At 38.7% G+C, this 20,629-nt stretch overlaps 1 protein-coding gene across 3 annotated transcripts in view; it reads right to left on the minus strand.

Annotated features, from left to right (window-relative positions):
- Positions 1-292: 292 nt before the first annotated feature.
- LOC136863899 (mitochondrial potassium channel ATP-binding subunit) overlaps positions 293-20,629 on the minus strand; it is a 789,801-nt gene continuing 769,464 nt past the window's right edge. For all 3 annotated transcript variants that reach the window (XM_067140310.2, XM_068226044.1, XM_068226045.1), the window contains 2 exons: positions 1,686-1,833; positions 293-1,442 (listed from right to left, as the gene is read on the minus strand). In XM_067140310.2, the coding sequence (XP_066996411.2) occupies positions 1,347-1,442; positions 1,686-1,833 (244 nt within the window). In that variant the 3' untranslated portion in view covers positions 293-1,346. The remainder of the gene's footprint in view (positions 1,443-1,685; positions 1,834-20,629) is intronic.

Here is a 20,629-nt window from a genome sequence, read left to right on the forward strand (position 1 = left end):
AAAGAGAGGCGTATTGCACCATCGTGTCTCTTTCGTCGATCACATTCCATTCTTCTTCAATGACATTTCTGTGCGGAATTTTCACACTATTGTAGGTCATACTTTATATACTGTTTATCAGAGTTTCTACTGTGCTATCACTCAGCGTCAGTGGTCCCATCTAGCAGCAGTATAAGGAAGTGTAACACTGTCGTTCACGTCTACCAGAAGAGACGCGGATATATTTCCAGTATGTGATGACTTATTAAATAAGAAGGCCATATATGACAGTAAATAAGGGAATTGTCTTCAATGTATTAACCAGCATTTCTTTCCTCTTTATTATAACATATACATATAAGCCTTCAAACATATGTTTATTAGCAACCAATTTAAAATCAATGGGAGTACAGGTCCACTTGCCTCCAAAGCATGGCAGGTATAGGTACCTTCAGCTCTTACAAGTTCATACTTGTACAAAAGAGGGAAAAATGGGACGCTAGGAGAGAGAATCTCAACACAATTACCATATTTACTCGCCAATAACACCCCTCAACTATTATCAGAAAAACTAATTAATAATTTAAAAAAGGAATGGGGGAAAATTGCAAAAGAGACCTTCAAGAGCAACATCTTAGTTAATGGTAAAACCCATGCACCTACTCTCTCGCCATACCCTATTAGCTTCCGAGCTCCATGCCCTGGCAGTACACAAGCAGTAGTGAAAATGAGCAAGAGAAGACATTTTATGGCACCCTTCAAGTGGAATGAGTTAGAAGTCGTAAATACGAAGTGTAGCTGTGCGTGATATGTTATCGGAGTAAAAAAAACTCCTTCCACAGTGCAAACAAAAGGCACAAAGATTGTGGAGTGGGTTAGGGAAGCTGTAAATCACGTGGTATTGCGCAGAACAGAGGTTTGTCAGAATGCGTTACGTGCTGACAGCGGGCACTGTCTTTAGTCATGTGACCAGTCAGTTGTGGTAATGAAGGAATTGGCTGATTTAAATATTTTGTGTGTTGATTAAAGGATGCTAGATGTTCCTTTCTCTGCTTCTAAACCTTGTCAGCCTAACCCATTCTTAGGCTGTTATACCGTACCCTATTTTGGAGCTGAAAATTAGGAACAAAAGTGGGTGTTATCAGCAAGTATAAATATGGTACATTGGGACATTGCGTTAATGGCTTCATACATGGGCCCATGGTATTTTACATAAAGAAAATCTACAGAAACTGACAATAACCATTCGGACATACTTGTAGAAACCCCCATAAGCGCCACTGGCTTCAACGTACCAATTACATCAAAGTAAAGAAGAAATTAATTCTCAACATTCAAAATACATAAGTTGAACATTCCGAGGAGTATCACGCAGAACCTCTTGGAGACTCGTGAAGTTGCTGCTGCCAGAAAAGGCTCCAGTAGAGACCCTTCTTCTGTGTAAGACTCTCATGAGTACCCATCTAGAAAATGATCACATGAATTACATACATTTATTAATTCCAATGAAAACTGATATCAGAAGGTACTAAATGACATATTCCGAAATATAGAACTTTTAGGTACATCATTCGTCAGAGATTAGTATGCTGTTAGGGGCACAGGTAAGAGGCTGGAAGGATTTTAATAGCGAAACAATCATTAAACATGGTATGAACTTGTGCTTGGAGTATTGCTAGTTTCTGTACGTCAATGTTTCCATTTACCTCAACAATCTCTCCGTTACTCAGCACGACAATCAAGTCAGCATTGCGCACAGTACTCAGTCGATGTGCTATGACCAGTACAGTCCGTCCTCGAGTCAATCTATCCAGAGCATCCTGGACTATCTTTTCAGATTCAGCATCAAGGGCACTGTAAATACATTAAACAATCTCTCATCACTAAAATATTGCAAAGTTCATGAACACCACCACAGACACAGTTTCCCGACCCATACGGTACCAACCATATAAACAGAAACAAACACCCCAATTACTGAGGAAGTTGGCTGCAAGCTTGTGGGTCCGGAAGCCCTGAAGATGGTTTTCAGTGGTTTACCATTTTCATGCCACTCTGTGGCCAAGGCTGCTTCCTTCTCAGTCCAACCCCATCGCAGCAAATAAACAATTTGAGTTACTTTGTTAAGATAGCAAGCCAGTCCGTAAACCACAAAATACAAATTTATGAAGCACTAGTACATATCTGGAAAAGAAAACAGTTTATTAATAACATAAATAAAACTGAACTTTTCATCAATATTCTCCTCACAGAGAAAATGGGTGAATTTTTTATAACCTGACACTGCTGACTCCAAATCTGTCAACAAAAGTATTGTATCACTTTATCGCAATATCTTACATTTTAAAATGACATGTTTTTAAAACAATGGACTTCTCCATAAAGAAATTACATACATACTTTTACAACTTATTAGAATTTTTTCCTTGGACTCCTTATACGTTATTTCTTTATTATTTCTTGTTTGAGGTTCCCACAATAGTCTGATTTTTTCCAGCATATATTTCCTCCAAGGCAGCAATAACCATGCTCATATGCTCATCGGATTAGAAGGAAAAGAAGTCCAAATAGGAACGTAAAAAGTGGATTTTCAACAACATATTGCATCCTATATGCTAATACACCTTCAACAAGTTTCCAGTACGTTCCTTATAGTTTTCCAAGAAAATTAGTGCATATGAATCTGAAAGCTAGCAAGCGTTTTCTATTTGCAGGTTCATAAACAAGTCATCGTGAAGGATCTCAAGTACTGTCACTAAGTTATGCTTCTGAACTAACCCTTAGACGTATTAAGAAAGAGTTTGCACTTTTTAGGATCGTGACAGCTTCCTAGCTCTTACAACATACTGTCTACATCATTAGAATAAGTTAAATAATTACTAATGCACTGCTGGAAAATGAAATCCCAACACCAAAAAGGAGCTGTGTTAATGCCTATTCGGTTATAGGAGGACCACTATGACCTAGCAAAGCAAGCGTAAGCCATTCCTTGGTGTTGATATTGTGAGCTAGGCGCAAGTAGACAAAGAAGGCAGTGATTTGTTAAGAATGAAGACATATTTTCCGGTCTGTCAAACACACAACAATTTCAATATAAATGATAACACTAACGTTATAAACATACCTGTAAAATATACGCTATTATACAAAGAATGCCATGTTTCGTTCTTCAAGAACATCCTCAGATTCTATCACATCACTTAAAACATGCTTATATATGCACAGTATTGTTTACGTTGCGTAAATTTGTCAATGATCGAGAGTTTAGTGATAATGTGAACCAAGTATTAACTCGTGTACTTATCTAGACTGCCGTTATCCGTTGTCACAAACACTATTTCGGAACTGTGGTCCTGAAGAGAAAAATTGCAAGTTTTTGGAATAAAACACTACTCGCGGACGGGGAAGGGAAGCATGGAGGGAGCTTGGGGCTCGTTGTCGATCCTTCCTAAAGGATGTTATAATCTAGTATACTGTACCGTGGAGAGGGGAGGGAGAAATAGGGCGGAGCGAGTGGAGCGCTGTAGAACCTTCTTCCAACACCGGAGGTGTGGGGGGAGGTTATTAGCCTTCTTCACGTTATAATGTACTTTAATGTAATATGGCTGAATGCAAGTTAATAATATTAGGTAAATAAAGTATGGAATTGAAATAGAGAATATCTGTTAGATGTTATTATTATGATAAATGCTAATTTAAAGAGTAAGTGTTGTCCAGATGTTATTTGAGTAGAGTGAAGGACGGTGGGGGAGGTAAATGCGTATGGTCATTTAGGTTGGTTACGTTAGCTTTTTTGGCGATGTAAATTTTGATTGCTTCCTTTATATTCAAAGATTTACTTTTATTTTCGATGTGTGAAATTTTTAGATCTGAGTTGATGTCTGTGAAATGGTGTGAACTGTCGTATATGTCCTCCCCGAAGGCTGAATGCTGATTATATCTGATCGCGTTTTTGTATCTTGTGTGGATATTACGTTTGGTTTGACCTATATATGTGGCTTTGCAATTAGGTTCTTGGCACTTGAGTTGATAGACTCCTGACTTTGAAAAAGTGTATTTTTCGTTTAGGTTGCACCTGCTGATATGTCTCTGTAGTGTTTTGTTCGTTCTAAAGGCTTGTTTTAAACGTTGTTTCTTGAAAATATTAGCTACTTTGTATGTGTTCTTGAGAACCAGTTATGTGTGGTGGTTTTCTGGCGATTTTTTTTATCTACTGTGCCTGGAGGGTGGTTGTTTTCTTTTGCGATTTGTTTCATGATTTGTATCTCTTCATTGAAATCCGTTGTGCTCATTGGTATGGAAACAGCTATATGCATCATTATATTCAGTCCTGCTATTTTGTGTGTGTATGGGTGGTCGACTTGTTGTCAAAAGTGTGCGACGTCTAAGTGGGCTTTCTGTATACTTTGTAAGATAGGTTGTCATTATTCCTGTTGATTGTGATGTCTAAATAGTTTATTTTCTTGTTAGTTTCTGGCTCCATTGTGAAACTGATGGACCTGTGTAAAGAGTTTAGTGTATTAAATAACTGGTATGCATTAGTGATGTCATCATATGTGCATATCGCATCATTTACGTATTTGCTGCAGTGTAAGTTTCCTTTTGAATGCTGGTCTGTTAAGAAGATGTTTTCGAAGTTATTCAGAAAATGTTTGCTATTATACCTGACAATGGTGAGCTCATAGCTAACCCTTCTTTTTGGCAATATGTTTCGTCGTTGAATGTAAAGAAAATTTGGTGTAGCGTTGTTCCAAGAAGGCTAATAATTTCTTTGGTTTCTTGTAGTGAAGTGTTTTCTTTAAGAAGTATTTCAATAATTTTAATAGATTCATCTATTGGTATGTTGGTGTACATATTAGTGACGTCAAAGGATATCATAAGTATGTTCTCTGTTATTTTAAGTTTATTTAGTTTTTTCATTAGTTCTAGGCTTGTTTTAATAATTGATCTGTCGTCTTTAAGTGAGATTTTCCCTTTTACAATTTTGTTTAGTTGTTTGCTTAGCTTGTAATGTGGCGCAACTTTAAAAAAAATTCTAGGGCTAATCTGGAGGAGAGGACAATCAGTGTTACCGATAACATCTATCACCAGGTTATTCTGCTCATTAAATAAGTTTCAATACGGTACCAAAGATTTAATTTATTACCTATTAGTAGATTACCAGTAATTACCTCACCTTGTCTGGACATTATCATTAATACATCATGGCTGCCTTATTTCCTTTTCCTAACATAGTTATAGTGATTTTTCGACTCATTTTCCCTGGAAGATGGTATACCTTTCATATATTTGTCATGAGCAGCTTTTTTTTCAGAAGCGAGTTTGGATAGCTAGTGAATCCTATTCACATGTACCCAACTAAATTGCCTTTTGTAGTACGCTTTCCTTACTTTTTTAGGGCTAATGATTTTCCTATTGTAGTATTCCAGATCTGGGTACCGTTTTAGTAATTTAAGGGGCAAAAACTGCTCAACAGCCCTATTAATCATATTAACAAATTTATCCCAAATTATGTTCATGTGCCTGCCTTGTGATGCCCAGCTCGGAAATATTTGCCACAGAAACTCTTGGAATTTAAAGGGGTCAGCTTTACTATACCAGTCTACTTTTTCATCTCATATTCTAGTTCAGTGTTTAAGAGATATCTAGTATTTAATTCTGCAGCACAGTGGTCGCTAATTCTTGATACTGCCATACAGCTAATGGTAAGTCATCAGGTCTTACAAGATAAACATCTGGAGTGTTGTTTCCTCTAGTAAGAAAGTCTACTACTTGGGTAATCCACCATCCCCAATTAGATTTTTACCGCGACCTGACTCTAGCCCTTTCCCGTAGTCTCGTCAGACAAGTTTATGTCCAGAAGATTTAGGTCACCTCCAATTATAAAACTTTTCTGCATATTGTGGCGGACATGTTAGAAGAGCGGTTAGAATGTGCTCTCAGAATGCTGGTAAACATCGCGGAAATAGGAGGTTACCTGGAAAGAGTTTCAAAAGAAGACATCCAGAAAGCGGTGAGTGTCATCAGAAACTGTTTTAAAGAAATAAAAAGGTATTTAGTTAATAAGATAGCAAATGGTGATATAGCACAAAATGAGATTAGTGAAAGGAAAACAGATCATGCGCTCCAAGGAAGAGACAGCTGCCTCACGGTACAAGTGGCGGGGAGCAGCGTGCGCACAGTGACATGACGACAGCAACCATTGACTAGCGCCACCTGATGACACCAGCAGCAGACTGCGCCTAGTGACATCTAATATCCGACCAGCTGAATTTCATGAAGACAACGACAACAACCAGCGATTGCTGACATCTGCTGGCCAAGCAGCAAGAATAAAACAAAAAGAATATACACTGACTGACAGTGACAATGCAACACCAAGGAGGAGTGGTTCGAAAGGGATGAAAGTTGCGGACAAAACAGAGACTGCACGGACGAATAATTGATGTTTATTTCAAACCGATATGCAGGTTACACAATGCGCACGGCATCGACTCTGTAGGATGTAGGACCACCGCGAGCGGCGATGCACGCAGAAACACGTCGAGGTACAGAGTCAATAAGAGTGCGGATGGTGACCTGAGGGATGGTTCTCCATTCTCTGTCAACCATTTGCCGCAGTTGGTCGTCCGTACGAGGCTGGGGCAGAGTTTGCAAACGGCGTCCAATGAGATCCCACACGTGTTCGATTGGTGAGAGATCCGGAGAGTACGCTGGCCACGGAAGCATCTGTACACCACGTAGAGCCTGTTGGGAGATGCGAGCAGTGTGTGGGCGGGCATTATCCTGCTGAAACAGAGCATTGGGCAGCCCCTGAAGGTACGGGAGTGCCACCGGCCGCAGCACATGCTGCACGTAGCGGTGGGCATTTAACGTGCCTTGAATACGCACTAGAGGTGACGTGGAATCATACGCAATTGCGCCCCAAACCATGATGCCGCGTTGTCTAGAGGTAGGGCGCTCCACAGTTACTGCCGGATTTGACCTTTCTCCACGCCGACGCCACACTATCACTTCTGAGCGGACGCCGGGAGTGCAGGCCTCCTTCAACCAATCGACGGGAAATTGTTCTGGTCGATATTGGAACAGCCAGGGTGTCTTGCACATCCTGAAGAATGGCGGTTGACGTGACGTGCGGGGCTGCCACCGCTTGGCGGCGGATGCGCCGATACTCGCGTGCTGGCGTCACTCGGGCTGCGCCTGGACCCCTCGCACGTGCCACATGTCCCTGCGCCAACCATCTTCGCCACAGGCGCTGCACCGTGGACACATCCCTATGGGTATCGGCTGCGATTTGACGAAGCGACCAACCTGCCCTTCTCAGCCCGATCACCATACCCCTCGTAAAGTCGTCTGTCTGCTGGAAATGCCTCCGTTGACGGCGGCCTGGTATTCTTAGCTATACACGTGTCCTGTGGCACACGACAACACGTTCTACAATGACTGTCGGCTGAGAAATCACGGAACGAAGTGGGCCATTCGCCAACGCCGTGTCCCATTTATCGTTCGCTACGTGCGCAGCACAGCGGCGCATTTCACATCATGAGCATACCTCAGTGACGTCAGTCTACCCTGCAATTGGCATAAAGTTCTGACCTCTTGGTGTTGCATTTGCTCTGTCAGTCAGTGTACATACAAAGAAGAAGACGTCCAGCACATTGGACTGGTAACAATATCTGTTGACTCAAAACGTCCAAATGGGGCATGTCAAAACGGGAACTGGCATGTATGTCACTATGTGATATGCTTTAAATCTTCAAATTAGTTTATAAAACACTGTCTCCATTTAAAACTAACTAACGTAACCAAACATTCCCCAGACAAAGTAATTTCAATCATTGCTTCATGATCTATATGTGAATGTAATGTTTAGATAAAGATGACCCAAGAAGGGTGTCGAAACCGGTATTGTAGTAAATAATTACAATAAGTAAGTGTTAATAAGGTGGAAGTCTTTTCCTATTTATAATTGTTGAGAAATCGTAATAACAGCGCTGAACCAAACTGACCCAGAGATTCCAACCCTGCTGGCAGATTTAAGTTGCCGAATTGACAGACCAAACAACAAATCAGAGGCACTATTTGAATTACTGGAAGAGGAAGGCTTTATCCTCAGCAAAGAAGCACAGAATAAAACTTACATCTCCCACAACGGCACGGGCATTATAGACCTTGTATTCTACCGCGGAAACGACCTAAAGCTCAACACCATAACTACCACCACAGAGTCAGCAGGCACACCTATAAGGAAACATCTCCCAGTAAGAGCAGAATTCCAGATAATATCGACGGAGAGAACCACACAAAATGAGCAGCGATGGACGCCAAGAAAAATAGAGTAGTTCCCGATCTACTAGTACAGAACATAAACGTGGAAGAAATACTGACCACAATAGAAAGGGGCAACATTGATCTTGCACTGAGGAACCTAAGTGAATCCCTGATGCAGTCTGCATCCCCAAAACCAACAAGGAGGAAAGCAAACCCTGGCTTTACAGTGAATGCTACACAGCACGGAATCTGGTCCTGGAAAAACTGAATGACCTGAAAAAGATAGACACGAACGACGACACTCTAAGGCTCAACTATGAACACGCGAGAACGACATATACCCCGCTCCTGAAGGCTAAGAAACAACAGTATAACCAGGCCAAAGAAGAAGTGTTAATACGAGAAGCAGAAGCAAAACCCTGCAAAGTCCTAGAGCCACGGAGAACCAAGGTGACCCCAAGTATCTCAATGACAATATGGGAAAACCACTTCGCAATTATACTTCAGAAGAAGAAAATGCAATACCATGCCAAAGGAAGAATCCCGCTAACGGAAGAAGAAAGAATAGCAGAAGACGAAGTTTGGCAAGCAATTGAAAAAGCAAACCTCGGAAGGCAGCTGGCCCAGGCAATATCTCAAACGAGCTGATGAAAGGATCAATGTTATATACCATTAAGTTATGAACAGCCCTATAAAACAATTGCTTAGAAATCATGGACACCCCTGCAGTATGGAGAGAATCGACGGTCAAAGTGATCTACAAACGAAAAGGATCGCAGAACACCCCCAGATTCCTACAGAGGGATAGTCTTGGAATGTGCACCATTCAAGATAATGAACAACATCTTACTTAAAAAGACCCATGACAAGATAATGACAGTTATACCTCTGGAACAGTACGGCTTTACTCCCGGAAAATCTACTATACAAGCGGTGGGGTACGTACTCCAATTCATAAGCGAAGCCCTGGCTAAACCCAAAAGCTATGCATATGCAGCATTCGTTGATTACAAGCAAGCTTTTGACAGGGTAAACAGGGATAGAATACTGGAAAAACTAAAGCCTGTGTTAGACAAAGAAAGTCAGATCTTTAAGTTCATAGCAAGCATCCTCCGAGAAAATACAATAAGAATCCATGATGGCCTAATGCAATCCATAGGATTCCAGCAAACAAACACAGTAATCCAGGGAGATCCTATAAGCCCCATTGTGTTTAACATACTTACCCATGATGTGATACAAATGATACAAACAGAAGAAGTGAGGATGTGGTTGTACGCTAATGATATGATCCTGGGGCCTATTCCACGAACGAACTTTGCAGCTTTTCACTTTGCACCTTGCACTTTTCAGTTCAGGTTTTGTTCCACCATCGCTTTTCAGATTTAGCTTGCAAAGTGAAAAGTGAAAAGTGAAAAGTTAGAAATCTTTTCACTTTTCAAGCCTGTTATGTTCTTCCATTGGTACAGAAATGCAAAGTGCAAAGAAATGAAGTGAACAGTTTTCATAAATATTGCAAAGAGATGATTCCCTTTTCATATGTTAATTAACAAGTATGTACATTAGTTTCTCGGCGTAGAATTTGGTTTAGTGATATAAACACGTTACGGCGTGAGCTTTTGTTAGCATCAAGTGAGGACAGTGATGAAGAATCCAATAATAGAACGTACAAAGACAGGATTAATTTTCATAACCTCACTTCGATGTAATATTGCGAGTGATTTCGTATTATCCCAACAGAGGCTGACTATATTCTTGAAATTTATTGAAACATAAAGAAGTAAATTCCTTTCCGAAAAAGAACAAATTCTTATGTTTACATTTTATAGTAAATGGTGCCCAGCTGTACTGTGTAACAGCAATGCATGGGACATCAAAATCAATTATTTGCAGAACTGTTACCAAAGTCGTAGATGTTATAGTAAATGTAATATTTCCTAACAGTACGTTGGCCTGATAATCCACTTAATATAGCGACGGAATTTCTAATGAAGGATGAATGTCTTTCTGTGTGTATATGTGTTGACGGTACTCTCGTTAACATTGATGTGTGTCATCATTTGAGAGGTTATCTTTAAAGTTGTCAAAAAAGGATGTCACGTTTCTCCTTGACAACTTCCAGCACAGCCAGGTTGTTATAATAACCTTTCTTTCCCATGATAAAAACTTTAACGGTACGACAATTATACCGCCAAGTTCGCCGCGAAAAGTAAAGCATTAAAATCATAGAGTATTAGGCCTATACGGTTTGCTCATGGAATAAGCTCGATCGGATCACTCATTCACAAAGACTTTTCACTTTGCGAAGAAATTGAAAAGTACAGCCTAGTTCATGGTGGAACAGAAAAACTTTGCACTTTGCAAGAATTGAAAAGTGAAAAGTGCAAAGTTGAAAAGTTGCAAAGTTCGTTCGTGGAACAGGCCCCTGCTCTCAGAAAGAAGAGAGCCCCTGCATGAAGCCATAAACAAATTGGAAGAGTGGTCCCAAGAAAATTACCTACTTATAAATAGGGAAAATACAATAATAATGAAATTCAGAAAAGGAGGAAATTTGGCGAACACTGATAGATTCACTTGCGGAGAAGAAGTACTAGAAATAGTCAAAAGCTACAAGTACCTAGGAGTCACACTGCAAGTGACAGGACATGCCTTTTCCAAGCACATTGAAGACAGAGCTGTAAGAGCAATAAAGGCGACTTTCGAGATAAAGAAACTGAATCTACTATCCGTCACAACAGCCCTGAGACCATTTGACATAACGATTGCTCTCATTGCCTCATACGGCATACAGCTTATATGGAACCACCTCACATACTCGAATCTGAAGTAATTAAGGGGGAATTAAAACAGCCTACCTGAAAAGAATGCTCTGCGTCTCAAAATACACGCAAACCAGAATAACGTATATCCTGGCAGACACAACATTCTTTATAGAAGACCTGATGAAAGCTCATAATCTGATACCAACACCACAAAGCACCAGATTCCTAGAAGACAGGCGACAAGGAGCGAGGGACATCAATCCCGGACTCCTCACCACCCTAGCGATGACAAGTAACGAATGGAAAAGGCCAACTACCAACTGCGCCATTTATATGCGAGAGTGGCAGCCCATGGACTACATCACCGAATATGTTCAACCAAGGGATACCACAGCCTCACCGACAGATGTCAGTGCACCATATGTGGAGGACCATGCAACACGTATCATATCACTGAGTGCAAAGAGAGGACATTAACTTTGTCACACTATGCAAATGATGCTAATTTCGTTTAATTAATACATTGTACACAATGTGTTAAATAAAATTATATATATTGTGACAGTTTTTAGAGGCCTGATGGCAGGACTTTAAGAGACCGAGTGGTATATCTTTGAGTTAGTGCTCTTTGCATTCATATGGATTTCACCTGAGGACTTGTACTGTTCTAACTATTTGTTTGGTCATAATTTAAGCCATAAGACTTCATACTGGTGTCAGCGGTTGAGGAATAAACCGGATTGTGAGCGGAAAAAAGAAAAAAGAAAGAAATAGAAACGCCTAGCGAATGTACCAGAAGCTTTGAAGATTCTGTCACCGGCTGTGTCCAACTTGGCAAACGACTAGTGTTGTTATTAAATAGCGTGATGGAATGAGAATGTTTATTTTCATAATAATAATAATAATAATAATAATAATAATAATAATAATAATAATAATAATAATAATAATAAAATAATCTTGATAATATCACAAGCAGAACAAATAGTTGTGAACTTGATGAGGCTTCCGGCATGTGCAAGTGTGTTGCGCAATACTTCAAGGGCACACTCGCCAGCTGTTATTGGAAGTAGGTTAGTGGGTCAACGAGTCGCCAGACGTCAGTCATTCTCCACCCGTCATTCAGTCGAAGGACATCGTTCACCAGCAGACAGTCATTCTTTCTGCGGAATCTGGGGAAGTCATACTTTGTTCCTGAGTAACTGTGTGCTCCGCAGACATATCAAATGGACTATTCTGGTTGATAACGTGCATAAAATAACAGACGTCAATTTAAACCGAATTACTTCAGTACGCATTGTTTGACAATATTTTCAGAAATCGGCGGTGTGACAACTTTATTAATCCCTATTGCGCAAGTTTCAGCTCTAAATCAAGAAGAGGACAACTACAAATTCGATGTTACCTTGTACCGTGTGGGCTAGTGCAGCCGTCCAGCATCATGAAGACATCCAAAGCTAAGTCGACACAATATCTGTTATGTTGTGGGATAGTTGGTAAATGGTCTTGCATTCTGGTATAGTTGTATAGTTATCAGCAGATGATCATCACATACTTTGTTTCCGTTAGAGAGATTTGATATAATATTGTATGGTTCATGTGATTTTTAAAATTATGTTCGGCGAATCACTTGGTAATAATTCCTAATATTTCACTTTATAACTTCAATGTAGGCTTAACTTATGAAGAATTGTGTCAGGATCTTCGACTACGTAACTTAGATTTTCTCTATGTTCAGTGTCTGTGATCTTAAAACGTGAAGCTTTGGAATGCAGAGAAGAGAGAATTCAAATATGTTGTAGGACTTGTTGCATGATGCTATATTTACGAATTTGTGACATCCCGGGCCGGATCACAAATTTATTGCTATGTTACATGGGACAGTATACTAGATTTCGCGATTATTAACGTGGTAGTCCTGTGTCTTCGAGAAAGAATGAATTATGGTGTATAATGGATGTATTTCTTCGAGAGTAAAGTCACGCTGTAATTATCAGAGATAATTATTGATGCAAATGGCAGTTATGTCTTGAGGTATTTTGGATATCTGCGTGATTTTAGATTATTAGAGTCTGCGTATATTTGCTTTTGACTACGTCTTCGGTTGGTTGTGTCTAATTATATTATATTCCGAATTTTCCGTAGTTTGTCACTTTAATATTCACGTTGATTCACGTCGGTTCTGAGACGTTCTTCGAGATCATTCCCGAGTATTTGACGACTTTTATCCGGGTCATCTACGTAGATTTTAGAGACACTGATGTACATTTAACAAGACTAGGAATATGCGACTGTATTCGGACGTTATAATCATCTTCCGTGTTGCCAAATGTGTAAATATTGTAGTATTTTTTTGTAGATATTGTGGTGATGTAGAATTATAATCATGGTTTACGGTAGTTTGAGTTCATCTTATCTTTTAATACTGTCTCAGATGTTATCTAGCTGTGTGGGCAGTGTCATTTTTTAATTTTAACATCTAATAATTATGAGGTGGCGTTATCTGGCATTAGATTTTGAGTTAGGCAGACCATTTGAAGTGATATTTCCAGACTTTAATTTGTATATTGAATTTAGTTAATTCAGTAAGGAACAGGTAAATGAACAAATAATTATTTCATTGCGTCGATTAAGTTTTAGGGACAATTATCGCATCGAATTATGTATAAATTAATAACAGTAAATTCAAACTTTGAGTAAATAACTGAGAATTTGATATAATTGTCGTACAGAATTTAATTTTCCTCTTTCTCTTCTAATATTTCAGATTGGATCATCAGAACCCAGATCTTTCACAGTTAGTTAAATAAAACTGTTTGCTTTAATAATAATTTAAATCAATCTGTTACTCTAATTTGTTAGGGCGAGATAGGGCAAAGATTCATGTACCACCCCATTTGACTTATTTTTATGTACGTCAAGAGCAGAATTTAAGTTTTCTTAACGATCATTTCCACAATCATTAGTTAAAAAGAATGACAATATGAGACTTTTATTATGTTAATAAACCATGCCATATGTGAATTTTACTCCGTATTTTCTTTATTACATGCCAAAATATCAATAATTTTCCTATGCGTGCCACATCCTTTGTTATTTCACTCAGGCGTCCTATTTGCGAACTGAGCGCCCCTGAGGTGTCTCAGTGCTCTTCGACTGTTGTCTTGGCTAACGGGTGCAATATATTGTTGCCTGTACACGTAACAACGTACAGCCTATCGAGTACCGTACCGAGAGCTTGTTACCAGGCGCCCTATATATTCCTATTATTTGAATGGAGTTGGCATTCTCTTGAACAACGATTCGCACACACACAATTTCGTGATCCTCATCAACCTATTTTAGATTACTACCTATATTCTTTCCTTCTATATGTGTCCATTGCATTTATGACGTGTACTAAAATGGCGTCAGAGTGGAGGTATAGTCCACACAAGTCAGAATTATATAAAGTGAGCTATAATTTAAAAGCTCACAGCAGGCCAATATCAAGTAAAGAGAGCACAATTTCAAAGGCTATGAATAGAGAACATAAAAATATTAAGTGGATTGTTTGAAAAGAAACAAGTAAATTTTAATATATTATTACACTAACTAATATGCCGAAATACTGGACGGACACGGAAGATTTCAGCTGCATCAGAAGAAAAAGATATTAGAAAATTTAAAAAGAAATACTCAAATATTACTAGTTTTAAGAAGATACGGCGTAATACAAAGTACTCAGTGCAGAGGAAAAGAAATGCGGCATGAAATAAGGAGATTTGAATTAAATACGCTCATCAAAGACCGCAACGACACGTCGAAGCTTATTTGAGGATAGAGATCGGAGGACGGAAAATAGCCAAGGATTATTATCAAAAAGGCAGAATGAAGAGATTCTTAAACCTTAAAGAACAGAATTATTATATAAAATTCTATATAAAATAAGGGCAAGGATAAGATTGGAAATACACTGAACCCAGTGTTAAATATTTTGGGAATCGTCAGCTCAATAAGCAGATATAAGAGTATTGTCGAGATATTTGGTCTTCAAGAAACATTAAAATGAACTCTTACTTGTTAAGATTATTTTATGTTGACACTAACGCAAGAGAGACGATTATGACCAGCTAAATTCGTGTTGGACCGACCTGGAGGTGAATATCTAAACAGCCAGCCAACCAACCTGATGAAGGAGAGGACGCCAGCTGATCCACACTATCCAGCCGGCCAACGACTACAGATGTAGCGCAGAGAGCTACGAAGTCGTTATAGCCACAGAATGACAAGCTAAGTTTACTAAATTATAGTTCTTAATTAAGTTAGAATGTAGTAACCTCATGAAATTTATAGTAATTGTGTAGTATTTAAGATATCATGTGACTCAGTGAAGTGCAATGATTAAATTACATATTACAAGGTTAAGTTGTAATATCGATATATCTCGAAGAAGTGATTATACATGTATTGGGTGTATTTTGATAGCTGAGGAATATTCAGTACTACATTATGGCAAGGAATTTTACATCCCTATACGGAATTTTAAGACTCCCAAATTCCCAAAGAGGTTTAATCATAAATTGAAGTCTCTGATTATTGAAAAGAAGAAAGCACACAAGCGATACAAAATATCTGGTCTCAATACTGATTCTCAGCATTTCTCAAAATTAAGAAATGAATGCAAGTCTGAATCTAAATATTGCTATACAATGTATGTCTCCAACTGTGAACGAAGTATTACTTCCAATCCACAGAAATTCTGGCAATATCTAAGTTCTAAAAGGTCATGTAATAATATTCCTTCAACAATGCATCTTAATGAAGTTACAGCAGATACTGGAGAAAATATTGTCAACGTTTTTGCTAACCACTTTTTATCTGTTTATTCTTCTTATCAGAATAGTAGTAGTATGTCATATGATTATCCTTTCTCTGTCAGTCTATTAGTTATAAACATTAGTAAGGCAGAAATTTACAACAAACTGATATCTCTGGAATTAAAGAAAACTTACCTGCTCAAGTACGGCTCATTTACTTTATGTGAAGCTCCCTTTTATCTGTTCAACTTATCATTAAACCAAGGCGTTTTTCCAGAGGAATGGAAGAAAGGATTTGTTAGTCCAGTTTTCATAAATGATGATAAAACTGACATAAAACAATGTAGACTTGTTATAATTTCTTCTCATATTTCCAAAATGTTTGACTCAATATTTCTTGACAAAATCACACCTCTCTTTAGAAACATCATCATTGATGAGCAACATGGATTGATTGATTGATTTCAGGATGGCCTACCTGTAGCAATCTTCTTTTATTCTATCAGTTCCTCTTGGATGCATAGAGAACCACTCCTAAGTGGACTGCATTTATACAGACTCATCGGAAGCTTTTGACACTGTCGACCACGATATCTTGCTGCAAAAACTAACGGGCTATGGAATTAATGCACCTCTCCTCTTATGGTTTGAATCATATCTTAAAAATTGCCTGCAGATTGTTAAAATAAGGAATCATCTTTCTGAGCCTATTATCGTCACCAGTGGAGTTCCTCAAGGGTCTCACCTTGTGCCCTTACTTTTTACTCTCTACATAAATGACATTAAAAATATACTTAAGAATTCTGAATTGCTTTTGTTTGCTGACGATGCAAAATATTTTATGCGAATTAATTGTCCACCTGATTGTTTAAAACTTCAAGAAAATTTACATCATCTGGAAAAGTACTGTATTCAAAATGGGTTGAAACTTAATCATGAGAAATGTAAAATAATATCATTTTTTAAAACAAGAAGAAAATATCATTTCAGTACAAATTTAGTAATAACAACATTCTAACTCCTGTTTCACAAGTTAATGACCTTGCTGTTTTATTCAGTTATAACCTATCGTTTAATGAACATATTGAAAATATTTGTAAGAAAGCATTTCAAAGATTGGGTTGCATTTCTAGATATTCTTGAGAATTTTCAAACTTAGCTACCTATCGATTGCTGTAAGTGTCTATGGTACGCCCTATACTAGAATACTGTACACCTGTTTGGTACCCTTCTCATCAGACCTCTATCCATAGATTAGATTCAGTACAACATAAATTTCTTCATCTATATTCATTTAGAACAGGATTCTAATATGATAATGTTGATTATACATCCCTACAACGGTCTTTAAATCTGCATACCCTGTCACAACGCTGTGAATTATTGGATACACTCTTCATTTTTAAATTCCTTCATTCCTTGGTGAATTGTCCACAACTCCTTGCAAAAATTAACGTACATGTACCAGACAGACGTACAAGGTTCAAGAATACATTGTATACAAATTGGCATAGAACTAACTACACATTCAATGGGCCAATTGAATGAATGTCAAGATCTATAAACAATGTGGATATTGATATATTTAACTGCTCATTGTCAAAATTTAGAAATCACTTACATAATCCCCAGAAATGACTATTATTTTCCTGTGAATACTTTTAATATAACCTGTGTATATATCCGTACATATTTTTCTACTTATACTCCATTGAACTTTCTTTATAGTGTGTTTTGTTTTGTTTATTCTTCTGTACTGTCATGTAAAATGGTATTAACATTAAAAAATAATAATAATACTAATAATAATAATAATAACAATATTATATTATATTATATTATATTATATTATATTATATTATATTATATTATATTATATTATATTATATTATATTATATTATATTATAATTATTATTATTATTACACAGGATGACATGTTTTGCGTGACAATACTGGGCATTCTCATATTCATATTTTGATATAGCTTCACACCAAAATAAATAATTTTTACATTACATTATCATTATAGACTGTTATGCCTTTCACGCTCAGTCTGCAAGATTCTCAGAATTTACTAAACGTCGCCATAATCCTCGATTTGCAACTAGTGTTGTGACCTCATTTAGTTCTATACCTATTATCTTTAAATCGTTAGAAACCGAGTCTAACCATCGTCGTCTTGGTCTTCCTCTATCACCAAAATCTTCCCAAGACTTCTTTTTGGTTTCAACAACTATTTGTTTTGCTCTGTTTCTTTCATCTACGTACAAATCCCAGTCTGCCTCAGCCCTTGTTTGGAGCCATTTCTGATAAGCCTTCTTTTTACGTTTACAGGCTGCTCTCACTTCATCATTCCACCAAGATGTTCGCCTTTTCCCATCTTTACACACAGTTGTTCCTAGGCATTCCCTTGCTGTTTCTATTACAGCATCCCTGTATGCCACCCATTCACTTTCTATATCCTGAACCTGCTTACTGTCTACTGTTCGAAACTTCTCACTAATCATGTCCATGTACTTCTGTCTAATTTCCTCGTCCTGGAGACTTTCTACCCTTATTCGTTTGCAGGCAGATTTCACTTTCTCTACCTTAGGCCTAGAGATACTTCAGGTCAGATAGTGGTCTGTATCATGGAAAAAATTGCAAAAAAACTCGTATATTCCTAACAGATTTCCTGAATTTAAAGTCTGTTAAGACCAACGAGCTAGAATAACATAGAGGGGCTGTATGCCTGGCATCAGCGCTCCCTGCTTGAAGCAAGTTGATAAGGGGCAGCCATGTTAACGGTTGTCAAAACAAAGCGAATTGGTGTGAGAGCATATGTTGAGGTGACAGGGAGATCGTGCATGCCAATTTAATTCCCTAAGTTTTAAGAAGTGAAAAGATAGATCCTCGCTTTCAAGAATGCCAACCGTAAGCTTAGCGTATGGTTGTATTAATCGCAGTAATTAAACCAAGGATATATCGTATTTTAAGTATTGCTGAATTATAGCCGAGATTCCATTTTGTAATTTCTGTTTGTAATTAAATCCATTTTATTGTTTACACAGCGAAAGTACGGATAGCCATAGTAATTATTTGTCGGATTATGTTTCAGGTTTTCTTTAAAAAACAAGGAAATAACGGAACAATGCGATGTGAGGACGAAAAGAGATACATGGTACCGTATCCCACTCAATTCAGTCGCTTATGCTCTTTACATTTCGAAAAAAATTACCAACGGCGATTACTGGCAAATGCCGTTCCAACCCTATTTAATTTTCATTCACATTTACAAACAAAGAAAATAGAGCACCCACCACCAAGGAAACGTAACCACGAAAAGTCACCTATTTCGGTCAAACGTACACCAAGCATGGTAAATACAATATTTTACTGCTATTTGTGAAATTTATGCAGCCTCTTACCCATAGGCCCCGGGTTCGAATCCCGACGAGGTCAGGGATTTTTACCTGGACTTGAGGGCTGGTTTCGAGGCCCACTCAGCCTACGTGATTAGAATTGAGGAGCTATCTGACGGTGAGATAGCGGCCCTGGTCTCGAAAGCCAAGAATAACGGCCGAGAGTATTCGTCGTGCTGACCACGTGACACCTCGTAATCTGCAGGCCTTCGGGCTGAGCAGCGGTCGTTTGGTAGGGCTGTAGTGTCATGGGGTTTTGGTTTACTGTAGATGCCAGTTGCTTTGGTATTTAAAACTAGGCTACACTTCATATCGGACAACTTTCTAGGTTACCTGTCTGCTAGTAATCCCAGTAACTTATGATATTATAATAAATAATTACATTAAACAATTATAGTGGTACAGTCTCATGGGCCGCTTCTGTGGTGTAGTGGTTAGCGTGAGTAGCTGCCATCCCCGGATGCCCGAGTTCGATTCCCGACTCTGTCACGAAATTCAAAAAGGAGTACGAGAGCTGGAACGGGGTTCACTCAGCCTCGGGAGGTCAACCGAGTGGAGGTGGGTTTGACTTCCACCTCAGCCATCCTGGAAGTGATTCTCCGTTGTTTCCCACTTCTCCTCCAGGCAAATGCCGGAATGGTACATAACTTAAGGTCACAGCCGCTTCCTTCCCTCTTCCTTGTCTATCCCAATCTTCCCATCCTCCCACAAGGCCCCTGTTCAGTACAGCAGGTGCGGCCTTCTGGGCGAGGTACTGACCCTCCTTCCCAGTCGTATCTCCCGACCGAAAGTCTCGCGCTCCAGAACACTGCCCTTGAGGTGGTAGAGGTGGGATCCCTCGCTGAGTCCGTGGGTAAAAACAACCCTGGAGGGTAAACAGATTAAGAAAGAAAGACAGTACTCATGAGGATGCAATAATTTTAAAAATATGAACAGAATGAGGTTGTAACCTATTATAGTTCCCTTTAATCTTAAGTCTTTCTGTCATAAATATTTATGTCCACCGCTTTAATTGTAATTTACGCTTAACCACAACAGCCAAGTAGGGTGACGCTCTTGTTCCGATTTCGAGGCCTATTCGTATGTCACTGTGCGATGATTTCGAACTAGCCTACAATGAACTGATCGTGATGTTGGCCTCGTTCTGCAATATGATGAAGTAGCGGTATTCGCAGTCTATTATTTTTAATGGTTTGAGCTTTCGGCAACGGTCTTTAATTCTCCCCCAGTGATTCTGAAATGCGTATTTTCTACACTTTCGTCATTAGAGGGCCATGCCCCCTTGCTTGGTTGACCACAGGAAACACGGCGGACGCTCGTTCTATTAGCTTCACCCAGGCAGCGCTTCCGCCTCCCTATGTTATTCTAGCTCGTTGGTTAAGATATAGTCTATTATGGATCTGGTACTCCTGGTCT

Source organism: Anabrus simplex, chromosome 2, assembly GCF_040414725.1.
Source record: "Anabrus simplex isolate iqAnaSimp1 chromosome 2, ASM4041472v1, whole genome shotgun sequence".
NCBI lineage: Eukaryota > Metazoa > Arthropoda > Insecta > Orthoptera > Tettigoniidae > Anabrus > Anabrus simplex.